This window comes from Pagrus major, chromosome 5 (genome assembly GCF_040436345.1).
Source record: "Pagrus major chromosome 5, Pma_NU_1.0".
Classification (NCBI taxonomy): Eukaryota; Metazoa; Chordata; class Actinopteri; order Spariformes; family Sparidae; genus Pagrus; species Pagrus major.
The window spans coordinates 4,829,289-4,842,273 of record NC_133219.1 but is presented as its reverse complement, the minus strand read 5'-3'; the positions used below and the strand labels follow the sequence as shown (position 1 = coordinate 4,842,273).

At 39.4% G+C, this 12,985-nt stretch overlaps 1 protein-coding gene across 2 annotated transcripts in view; it reads left to right on the top strand.

Annotated features, from left to right (window-relative positions):
• Window positions 1-12,985, top strand: part of pdzd2 (PDZ domain containing 2) — a 105,195-nt gene that overhangs the window by 15,161 nt on the left and 77,049 nt on the right. For both annotated transcript variants that reach the window (XM_073465315.1, XM_073465314.1), the window contains exon 2: window positions 12,575-12,803. In XM_073465315.1, coding sequence (XP_073321416.1) covers window positions 12,684-12,803 — 120 coding nt within the window. In that variant the 5' untranslated portion in view covers window positions 12,575-12,683. The remainder of the gene's footprint in view (window positions 1-12,574; window positions 12,804-12,985) is intronic.

The following is a 12,985-nucleotide window of genomic DNA, read 5'->3' as shown; positions in this document are numbered from 1 at the left end:
CTGAGCACTGCTGCACGTCTGTGTGTTTAATAGTGATGCTTGAATCAGGCATGATGAGTCATAAAAATGATCATTCTGATTAATAGCAGGTGGGATCCAGGTGGGTTAAACACATCTTGCATGAGGAAAATATTAATTACATTAATTGCAGCAATCCTCCAGCAGATTAAACAATAAGTGCATCTCTCCATTAAATAAGCCATACTGCACATTATGCAAGAGGTGCAACAGCTTAAATTCACTGATTACGTTAATCTCCGGACATGTCGAGGGGATCGGTCAGGATTTCATGTTAATTAATGTTCTGTGTTTTTCTACATATGAAAATTCACATACAGTCCAGATTTGTACAGGAAAATTGTTTGCATCCATCCTCCTGAGCGCCATTAGAGCTGTCTAAAAATTAGGGCTGTCAAGCTCTCATTGATCTAATTCATTACAAGCATTGTGATAAATCAATCGAAACTAGTCACATTGTGCCAATATTTGCTGTAAGCATTTTAAAATATTTAAATGCAAATGTATTTTGGTAGAATCAATGAATAAATGGACATTCTAAACTTTAAAAGGAGGTGATATTTTGAGCTTGTAATACTCAGATGGTTAGAAAATTCCTTGCTGCATAAGTTGCACAGAACAGTGCTCCTGTCAACAGTTCCATCTGGGCGTTTTCTGAAGCCCCACTCCAGTGTGTTTTGGTATTTTTATGATCTTTCCTGACAATGTTTCATCATTTTTGACAAATAACTTAATTTTGTGCTGAAACTATTAATATTAAGCTGTTGCTAAAATGGAATGGACTACTGTAGAATCTGGGACTTTTGTGTCATCCACCAAGCTTAGATTCTGGTGTTTAAGGGTGGCATGGCTCCTTTAGGAACAGGGCAGTTTGTAGTGAGTGAGTGGAGAGCGACAGTCGGTGGTAGCGATGGTTTAGCGTCTGACTATTAACCACAGCCCATTCTCAGTTTGAGAAAGAATGTTAACCATTTGACAGTTAGAAACACTGGCTGCAGTGGGACTTTTCCATTCAGTATGCTCAGCAGCATTTAGTTATTGCCTCCATTATGTTTGCAAAGTTGCTGTTGACGGTGTTCAGTGAAGTAAGGTCAAGGAGCTTCATAGAGTGCAATTAATTTCTGTTATTTTTTCACGCATTATTCTTTCTGTAATTAATCTAAATTAACTCTTTTGACAGCACTATTAAAATATTTATTTCAGAGGCTTCAGAGTTTCCTCTGTCCTTTCAACTTGGAATCGACAGCTTTTAGTTTTGTTGATCAAGGTTCTCAGTCATCCAGGTCATGGTAATTCTTTTTAAAACACATTTAAAAATCAAAACTAAAAGCTGTTGTTCTAAGTGCTGTATCGTTGGCAGCTGGACTTGTTTTAGTTTGTTGAAGATGTTTCACCTCTCATCCAAGAGGCTTCCTCAGTTCTAACTAACTGGAGGAGCTGCAGGCTTTTAAACTCTGTGTGGGAGTGTCCTTACAGAGCTGTTAAGGACACGTGTGAGTGCTGAGTTTCAGAGTCGTTAGGGCCACTAGTGGGTTGTTAGGGCTAGGTGAGCCCAGGTGTGAATGGTTGTTTAGTTGTCTTCCCTCCCCAGACAGCTTAACAACCATTCACACCTGCTTGCTTTTTAAATGTGTTTGTTAAAATGACATCACTCTGCCCATGGAAATGTTTAAAATGACTGAAAGCAACCTCTCTAATCCTAAAAACAATGAAGAGTGTACACGTGTTGTGAACCTGCCTGTGTAGGAGCATCTTACTATCTGAACAATGCACTCTTTAAAGAGCAGGAAAAATACTGTACCATTGACTTTTGACTAGCTTTCTGTTGCTCTAGGGCACAGTCACTTTCTGCTGCCTAAAGATAGCATTGCGCCATCAATGCACCTGACCACATCTCATTTTAAGACCAACATGCTCAGGGGTACACAGGTGAGCACAAACACATTTACTATTTACACAATGTGGGCTGGGTGTGAAAATGACAACTGTGTCAGTCTGAAACTCACAGTGACACTTGCGCTCTTAGTGCCAGATGGAGCCCTAAGTCTGTCACAGGACCTTTGAGTCTGAGAAAAAGCATCTCTGTAATCATCCACGAGGTTGTATGTAAACACACAAGGTTGATTTGAACTGGACCAAAATCACTGGGGAAAAACAAAAGGGCATTGAATTCACTGAACTCAACTCCCACCACTTGTTGACAAATTATGAAGCTGGTAATAGGTTCCCCTGCCAGTGAAAGGCGACTTTCTCTGGGCAGTGGCTGGTGGTTTTCTCTCACATTCAGCTCACTTCTCAGGGATAGAATCAGCTCTTCCTCTGCAGGTGGGATCAAGCATGACTCAGCAGTTACACGCTGCAGTTGGTCTACTGTGTGTAATAAAGTAAAACAGATAAAGAGATAACAAGATAAAGCTAAGCTCGAGTGGCTTCAAGTTGCTTTTCAGTGTCCTTGATTTTCCAGTATCTTTTGATTACACTTTCAAGAATTACTGAGCATAATTTTGGCCAAAAGAAATAAGTCGTTCTCGAATAGAAGCAGTTTACTGGGGAGATGTAAGGTGATGTAGACACTTCCTATGTCCTTTCCTACCCACTTTTTCTTAACCACGATGGAAAACATCAGGTCAAGGAAAGACGTGAAGGGCATTTCATAAGGACTTCAGGAATCCAACTGCACTTACTCTGGGCTACATAATTATGTGTTGGCTGATGTTATTGATGTCGGTCTGCCATGGTGAAACTACAATGTTCTGAAGATGGAATACTAAATGCAAATCTTTGATGAATTTGTTCTTACTCCGTTCTTTAATCCAGGCTATATAAACATAACCAGGTGAAGAACACTACTTCATCTGTTGTGCTGAGGGGGCTGCAGCAACACAGCAGCAACAGTTTCAGGCTGAGACAGTTGTCATTTTCACACCCAGCTCCCACGTTGTATAAATATCAAATGTACTTGTGCCCACCTGTGCGCCCCTGGGCGTGTTGGTCTTAAAGAGAGGTGTGGTCAGGTGCACTGATGGAGGATTGCTATCTTGAGGCAGCAGAAAGCGACAGCGTCTTAGACCAACAAAAAGCTGGTCTGAAGTCAAAGGTGCAGTCTGTTTCCTGATATTTAAAGGATGCATTAGATGCACCTACACAGGCGGGTTCACACAGTTCATACACTCTGATTTTATGATTTGAGAGGCTGCTTTCAGTTATTTTAAACATTTCACGTTCATGGAAATGTAACGTAATGTAACATTTAAACAGCAAAACTAAAAGCTGTAGTTATAAACTCTCTTATCAATGAATTTTATCAGCTGTTCCTTGTGCACAAATCACATGTTAATAGAGATACTCATGGTGATGCTTTTTCTTTCTGATTATGATCTGATTATAAGTCTATGTGTGTAATAGTTTAAGAAACCACCACACAACTAAACACCTTGAAAGGTTGAATTGGTTGTGCTTTGTTGTTAGAGCTGATATAGGCTGATGTGTAATGTGAAAAGCTGATCATTTGTTTTGGTGAACAGTCGAATGATGGGCCGATTTTAATGTTGCTGCCTCGAGGAATTGTGGGACGGAATTATCTCCTTTTGTTTCGTAAAGGATGGTCATACACTGGACCATGCTAAACGAGACCATGCTAAATGAGATGTGAAAGGAAGCTTTGAAGCACCTTTCCTTAGCATTTAGAGAATTTGAACAGCTCTTATCATGACCGGATCTCAACTAATTCTGGTTAGGAACCTTCATAAGCACAAAAGACTATTTGACCACACCTGTGGTCTTCCACACGCCTTCTGACACATTTGCAAAACTAGGGTACTTTTGTCTGTTTCAACATCTCATACATTACTCTGCTGGTTTCAGGTGTATTGTCAAATAATTTGGTGAAGTTTGATCAAACATCAACCAAAGTAGGAAATGTTGTGCATGCAGGACTAATTTCAGTAAGACGCTGAATGTCACCACGGCCCCACCATTTGACATATCAGAACACCATTTGAAATGTGTGATCTAATATCAATAGAATGTGTGTCAATTTTGGTAATATCTGAATGAAGACCTGTGGAAATACGTTAATAGATTTTGCATATTGAAAAAATAGTGACAGAATTCTGAATAAAAAAAAAAATTGACCTTTTGGAATGTGACATGTCTGTACATTTAGATCTTTTGTAATAAGTCATGCCCACTTTAATCAATCGCTACCAAATTTCATGCATCGACTGATTCATGTCCCTAGGTCGGACAAATCCATGCAGCCCACATAAAATTTTCACATTTGTGACGTCCCCTACTGATTGGGGTCAAAATGCTTTGGGAGGCCTATTCCTAAACAAGATTAAAGGAGTGACTTCACTGGCCTCACTATTCGATTCAATCACAATTTGCCTGTCAAAGATTTGAACACATCATTTATTTTTCTATATTACTGACACGGCCTACTTTCACGTCGTTTAATACAAGTAGTAAGATAAATCTAAATTCCCTCTTTATACAGAACTTCCTTTCAGTAATCTGACTACAAAAGTCTACAATATTATGAAAACTGCATCTTTTCAATACCAGTCTTTGTGTGACCCACCTCAGTACATAAAAATTACCAAATCAAAACAAATCAGTCTACAATGCATTACAAGTTTGCTGTAATCTACAAAAATATCATTTTCACATCGCAGCTCTTAGACAGGGCACTCATTGAATGTGGCAAACATCTCACATGACTCTACTGCAGAGTTGGTGACAACACTTGTATTTTTTAGGGGAATTGTTGTGAAGCACAAAAGCGTGTGTTCTGTTTAGTTGGCCCTTCCCAACAAGTTTGTAATCATTGACATATGCCCCAATATGTCTGCTTTCAAAATACTGGGAGGGTCTTTTTATCATACGCTGCTGATCTCTGCCTCCCTCCGACATATCTCCTAACAAAGGCCTAAGTGACGTTAGCCTAATGTCTGCCAACAATTCAAAGCATGACAGCGAAGTTTTGCCTCCAGCCGAGGCTAGAAAATCAACAATCAACATAGGCTGCAGTCTCCTGATTGTGCTCTGTCTCTGCATGAATGCAGAATCTTCCACGCCCACAACACGATGCATCTTATAATTAAGACATTTCCACGTCTCTACTGAAGATGTGTACTAAGATTTTTTATGATTGGACATTAAAAAAATGCAATGCAAGCATTTGAATAATTTTTTACTATAATTTACAAGCTGCACTTGAAAACACACCACTTGCATGAATTAACACATTGTTGGCAAGTAGGGCTTGGAACCCTGGGGATTTGATCTTTGTATTCCCAGAGAACGTTACTTACTGATTTTGCCCCTGGGGATATGTGGTTTTTCACATACCTTCTCACAAGTAGATAGAATGACATCAAATGTAAAAAAAAAAACTGGTATTTTTGTCTGTTTGAACTCAAAATGCCTTTATCAGTCAAAATGTTGGTGAGGAAATTCTGAAAAAGTCCCACATCATTCTGATGGTTTCAGGTGTATTGTGTATGGGCGTAATTGCAAGTTACCCATGCTGTGGGCACTAACACAGCCCATACCATTTAAGCTTTGTTCTGGTAAAAATCTGGATGGTCCTTTTCCTCTTTACCTGGAGGACATGATGTCCATGATTCCAAAAACATTTTGAAATGTGGACTCATCAGGCCACAGCACACATTTCCAGACTGAGTCAGTTCATCTCAGATGAGCCCAGGACCAGAGAAGTCGTTTGATGATATTAGGTTACGTGCACAACGGTCACATGGTGGTTGGGCATAGACTGTTTACATTACTCGTAAACCACACCAACCGTGGTTTTGCTTCTTTAGAAGTCAATACTTTGTTGGACAATCGATGCTACAACTAACCAGGGTCTGCTCTGTGCAGCAGCACCATCAGCAGCGTCGCTGCACAGAGTAGCATTTCAGTGACATTTCACTTATCGTGCAAGGACAGTTGACTGACAAGATAATGGCAGAGGATTTGTTTTCAAATTGAAAAGCAAAAGCGCCTATTTGGCAATATTTTGGATTTAAACCCAGTGCTAATAGGGAATCTGATAACGTTAACGAGGGAAAAGGAATTGGTTACTTCATCTAACAGTTCCTTCTTGTTCCATTAACGTTACTTCCACAGGCTGTAAACTATTCCCTGACATATTTAAGATTGACCGACTGTCAATAAATGCCAATAATGACAGTTGTTTTGCCCTTTAGACGCATTTTTGATGAATGGTAATGGTAAGTGCTGTGTATTGTTGATGAAGGTTCTCAGTCATCCAGGTCATGGTAAATCTAAGTACTGTATCGTAGGCAACTGGACTTGTTTCAGTTTCTGAAAGACGTTTCACCTCTCATCCAAGAGGCTTCTTCAGTTCTAACTAACTGGAGGGGAGTTGCAGGCTTTTAAACTCTGTGGGAGTGATATATACATAGCATTTCCTGTGACTAGCCTCCATCATTGTGAAAGTCAACTCGTGTTTCACAAGTAAAATGCCTTTGTCTTGTAAAAAACCTGTGTACCGGGTATTACCAGTGTTGTCCCAGGCTACTTAGGTGGTGGGCTATTTTTTCACAGCAGCACCCTAGTTGATAAATGGCTTTCGCTTTTATGGTAGAGCCACAGCTTATCTTTGTAGATGTAGCAACAAACTTAGTTTACAGGCACTTTTCATTGTTTTCAATTGCATACAACAAAAAGCATTAGCAAATTGACACATTATGTTGTATCCAGGTTTAATACAGCATCCAAACTTTTTTGGAATCAGGCTTGTATTTACTATGTATTTGTACATATGTTTTTAATTTATAGTAATTTTATAGGCACTCTTGATTGTATTTTATATCCTCTTGGCTTTTAGTCCAGGTTTTTTTTGCCAACTCAGTCTGTGTCCTTCCCAGTGGTTCTCTAAATAAAGCATAGGAGAATAGTTTGCCTGCGTTCTGTGGTGATGCACAAAGCTGAATAGTCAGCTGAATTTTCTGCACACACCCACATTAGGATTGCCAGTCCCAGTGCAGCTGGCACAAACAGTTTTCAGTTTTCTGAACTATGTGATTGGTTAACAGTAGTTTATCTGTTCTCGCCCCTTTTGTTTAGTAAAAGATTCATGTGCATGTGTACTACAAAATTTCCTTGGCTCATGCAGTCAAGATGCTGAGGAATGTTAGAGAAGATTCTGAACAGTGAGACAACAGACATGATTAGCTGTAATTATATTACAGGGCTATTCCATGTAGTCTTAAGTATTGCACTTCTACAAAGGGTGAAGCTTAGGGACCTTTTGAGAGACACATTTAAATGAATGGCACCCTGGTGGCCTTGGGTTTATATTGCTGAGTATGAACTGCAAAAGGAGCTTTATGGCATTTCATTCCCTATCTCTCCTTTCCCTCATTTCTCCCTCATTGTCATCAATTTTAGCTGTTGAATAAAGGCATGAAATACAGGAAATAAATAAATAAATAAATTTTAAAAAGTCGCCAATTGCCTCCAAATACACTGGATCCTAAATCTTCCTTAAAACATCTTTTTAGCATCTCTGTCAGATTACATCATCAGAGTAATTTTCTCAGATTTTACAAAGCTCTTGTAGAGCCACAAATACCGCTTTTACACTAGTTCAAAAACCCACTAATACCCACTATCATCTGGCTTTTGTCTTCAATGAGAATGTGTACAATCGGCATTCACACAAGGGTCAATTGACTCTGCAGTAGTCATGGGTATTCATGTCTCCACCTCAGATCGGCTGTAATGTGAACACAACAGCTGGGTGAACAAGTAATATTTGCCACTCTTCAAGCGCAATGCTTTGACATGTGATGAATTAAAGGCCACTTGCTTGTTCATACTTTTCCATTCGTCTCGATTCGATTAGCACTTGAACATCGATCAGTCTGTGCTGAGTTTGAAAGAGAGACTGAAGTGAAAAATATTATAAAAGTGTCCACTGGATTGGCTTCAGTGCCTGACAGCTGCCTGATCGGTACAAAACAAGTTTAACGCTTCTGGATGTATTACAATGAGGTATATGATCTGCTGCTTTCTACTGTTCCCTGGTGTGTGAGTTAATCACCTATAGGGTTGGGTACTGGACTCCTGTACTACCGGACTCCTGTAACGACCAAATTAGGTCAGTACTACCGAGTAGCAATTCACATGAAATCAATCGGTGCCAAATTTCGGTACCTGAGTGGCATCTTTACAATAACATTATAGAGAGGGATGCAGAGTGAGACGTCTCCCCAAACCTCAAAAAAAAGTTTAGTTGACTACAACAGTATGTTTATTAGTATGTTCGAAACCTGGTTATGAAACCAACAGTATGTCAACTGCATACAGTATACGAGGAATTATTACAGCATGCTTTCTTTGATTCCTGAAACGATATTATATAACAAGCAGTCAGCCCGCTAGCTTGATGCTAACACACGATAAGAATTCCCACTAACGCGCTAATGGGGGTTAGCATCACTACCATGATTAAAGGATATTTACAAACAATATGTTTTAATTCACATGCGTAAAATACAATTATACGTGTGCTCATATGTACAGGCATATACAGTATTTCATATGCTTTGGAAACTAAATTATAACTGCAGATTTCACATAATTAACTCAATCTGCTGCTGTAGCGTCAAAACTTCTACTACAAGAAGCTCAAGGGGTTAAAACGCAAACTCAAAATCCCCATTCGGTTTGAAATACAGCCACCACTAGTGGAGACGTTGCATGCCAGTAGAGAGCAGCACATATACATCTTGGTGTTTTCTATTACATTTGTTCATTATAGCACTAGGTTGATGAGCAGGAACAGCTAAATGTAGCAGTTAACTTCAAAAAGTATTTTATTTTACAGATTCATATGCAATATAGCAAGACGCCACTGAAATAAAACTTACGACTGACTGATGTGATGTGCATTGTTACTAGAAAAATGGCTCATGATATATCGACTCTACAAGTGAATGATTTAGCTGGTTAGAACAGAAAAACCTTTTATTGTTGTTATTGTTGGTACAGATTAAAGTACCAAAAAAAGGTACTGCTCGGTACCGGTATTGAATTCCAGGTAGGGGTATCGGAACTGGTATTGGTTCAAATGTGAACGGTACCCAACCCTAATCACCTATGTTTAGCAGGTTAACTCACATTTTAAAAACCCTTTCACATGCTAGTTTCAGTGTAAATGTGCTAACAGGCTAACCATACTGAGAAAACTGAACTGAAGTCGAAAATCAGTTGAGTATTACATGTTTCGTTAAGCCCAGAAAAGCTCTAATTCATCTCCCAGACACTCTCCCTTTATTCATCTATTATGGTATTGTAATGCTGTCCTTACCTCCCGACATTACATTTACAAAAGCTTCGTCCTCCTGAGATTCAACTTCTCACCTCCACTACGTACTTGTAAACCGACACCTCCTCTTCCAGCCCATGGTTCAGCTAGGGCCAGCACAGGGCAGGCCCTGTTTTCCTTTGGTTAGAATCTACAGGAATAGTAGAGACATATGGTACCACAAAGCCCAACAGTTTATTTGAAGCCCAAGCTCTGCATAGTCATTAAAGTGTGGTCTCATGGTAGCCTGCGTTTTTGTCTATATCTGCCACAGATGTGGCTACACTTCGCTCTCTGTCTGTAGTTAAGGGTGTAGATGAAGGGTTAAACCAGATTCCTCACTTCAGAGAGGAGCCCTTCTTAGAGAATTGGGCATGTCCGCCCACTGAGGCCAGTTAATCAGCCTGAGTGATGAGTGAATTTTAAATCCTTATTTACAAACTAGTTTGCTGTCTCTTTTCCTTTGGTCTGACACCCAGCATCTCAGTTCTCCATGTGCCCTTCTCACCAAAACGTCTGTGCTCCGTGAAGGGGGCATACTGTTTTATGCTTCGCTCAGTTTTTTTTTTCCTTTACTTCAGGTCTTGAAGCTAAAAAGCCCAAAGTCTGCAGCAACAGGAGCGCCTCTCTCCCACAGAAAACACTGCTCTAAAGTACTTGGGAAGCCTCATCAGTTATCCCACCTTTAATTCCATGACTTCATGACATCATGTGTCTCAACTGTGTTTCACAGGTGTAACTTCTAATTGTTACTGTTTGTTCAGAACATGGTGGTTTATTTTGGTTATTGTCCTAATTGTGCTTGTTTGTAGTTTTAACCATTTGTGAGGTGGCTGAGCTCAAGTCATCCATACAAGATTTCCTTGGATGTACTGTGATGTAACTCTCCTGCCCCCCACCCCCTAATCTCACTGCCCTATGGTGATCGGATTGTCAATTGGTCATCTCAAGTAACCACATTTGGACAATATTGCAATACAAATTATCGACCAACCCTAGTCTCCAACATGCATGTTGAATTACAATAGAAACTGCAGAATAACAACAACTTTGACTCACACATATACTTCTGACCACGTATGACTAACCACAAAAGGTTTTGTGGTAAATCCGAAGTAGTTAGTCAGATTACCTGCAGTTGATGTTTTGATCATGTCAGAGACAAAATATATTATAATCATGCCACACATATAATAACATTCATTTATATATCTCTCCCCTGAAACCCAGTTGGTTCTATGTGCCTGTCTGCAACAGTTTCTGTATTTCTCTAAAAACATTATACTAAAAAAATACATGTTGTTTTGAAGCTGTGACTTATCCAATGAAATTTTTGTTAAACTAGATTACTCTGCAAATCTCTTTTATTATATTTTTCCTGAATAAGTTTAAATTGACAACAAGAGATCAAAAGATCAAAGGGCAACAATATACAAAACAAACCCCTTGAGTACTATTCTTAGAATTACATCCCAGATTGAATTGTGAAAGATATACACTACCACTCAAGAGTTTGGGGTCACTTAGAAATGTCCTTGTTTCTGAAAGAAAAGCAACATTTTTTAGATAAAATGACATTAAACTGGTCAGAAATACAGTCTAGACCAGAGGTACCCAAACCTTTTCCCCTTGGAGGGTCGAAACTGAATTTTAATGGTGGGCGACAGGCCAAAACTAAACACCTTTTGTATTGTTAAGATGCTAAATTAATCCCAAGTTCCCTTAGATTTAAAAGAAAAAATATATATGATTAAGGATCCTACATGTATAAAGAGCATTTTTACCTCACAAAAAATAAAACTGTGATGTATATTTATTTTTATAAATTAACTGAATTTTTTTTCAGTAGATACATCTGGTGGGCCAAATACTGTATACCATTATGGCGGGCCAACCATGGCCCATGGGCCCAACTTTGGCCAATACATTACTAATGTGGTAAAATACTATTTTAGCTGGAAAAGGATTTTTAATGAAATGTCTCCATAGGTGTACAGAGACCATTTTCAGCAACCATCGCACCTGTAGTCCATAAACACATTGTGTTGGCTAATCCAAGTTTGTCACTCATCAGTCTATTCTCGTTCTCAGAAATTGAGGTTATTCAATGTGAGACTTTGCCAAGAAACTAAAGATGTCATACAACAGTGTGTACTACTCTCTTCAAAGAACAGAGCAAACTGGCTCTGACCAGAATAGATAGAGAAGTGGAAGGCCCTGGTGCACAACTGAGCAAGAGGAAGCACATCGGAGTCTGTAGTCTGAAAAACGGGCACCTCACAATTCCCCAAATGGCAGCTTCATAACACCAGTCTCAAAATCAACAGTGTGGAGGTGACTCCAGGGTACCAAAGAAAAAGCCAAATCTGACATTGACCAGTAAAAGATAAGATTAAGATGGGCATAGGAACACACTGGACAGAGGAAGACTGGAAAAAGTGTTATGGACAGACAAAGTCTGTGATCACAGAAGAACATTTGTGAGATGCAGAACAATGAAAAAATGCCAAAGGAGTGCTTGATGTCATCTGACAAGCATGGTGGAGAAAATGTGATGGTCTGGGGTGCTTTGTTGCTGATAAAGTTGGAGATTTGTACAGGGTTAAAGGGATCTTTAGGAAGTATATCACTCCATTTTGCAACACCATGGTCTGTCCACTCTTTCAACCAGAGTCTTGTTATGTCAGAAATATTCAGTTACTGCTGGTGAAATTTCCTGGTTTTGCTGCTTCATAATAAAAGCTTTTAAACTGTATGACCTATTACCAGGGGACTTTTATTATGAAGAATTTCTGGGAAATTAGATGTGTTTATTATCGCATTAGCAGAGCAATTTTTCTATAATACTGCAAGGAGGGAGAAAACAGCAAACTCCTGCCACGCTGGACTGACAAGCTGAGTCAATCCAAGTCAAGCAAAGTCAGCACATGTGTATGGAAAAGCCCGACTTACGCTCAGTCCCGTGTCTCGACACACCTGATATCTGTTGGCTACTAAACGCTATGAAAATAAAAGCTCAAATGCCAAAATCAAAAATAAGGGGCTCAAAGAGCAACCCTGCTGAGTTCCCTGTTAAACTTAAAAAGGCTTTAATTGTAATACATTATCAGTTAACATAGCTATGAAGCTCAGATTGGCAAGGTAAGAAGAATAACAACTAGTCCTTTTTTATTTTCCTTTACTTTTTTATCTCACATTCTATAATTTCTCTTACAGAGATGGATTTGGGGCTATCGGCCCACATTCGTGCCTGTACCTGTACTGACTGTTGGAAGCATCAGAGTGGCTGTTGGTGAGGGACCCCCAACAGCACCAGAATGCCAGAATGCCTATCACTCAGGAAAACGCCCTCAGCATCCTTCAACTACTGGAGGACTGGCCCGGGGCTCAGACAACAAGATCACAGCAGGACAACGACCTGAACAAGGACGATTGTGGTAATAAGGTACTTAATCCAGTTCACCCCCATGTTTCTACTTAAATATTAAATGGCCCAACCTTAAAAATGTAACAGCTAAAAGTAAGTATTTTCCAAACTTAATTTTTGTAGGAACACTGAAAATTACTATGAGCTATTATAATTGTTATTGGCTCAATTGTAGCCTAGTACTTCATGCAATAAAAGTA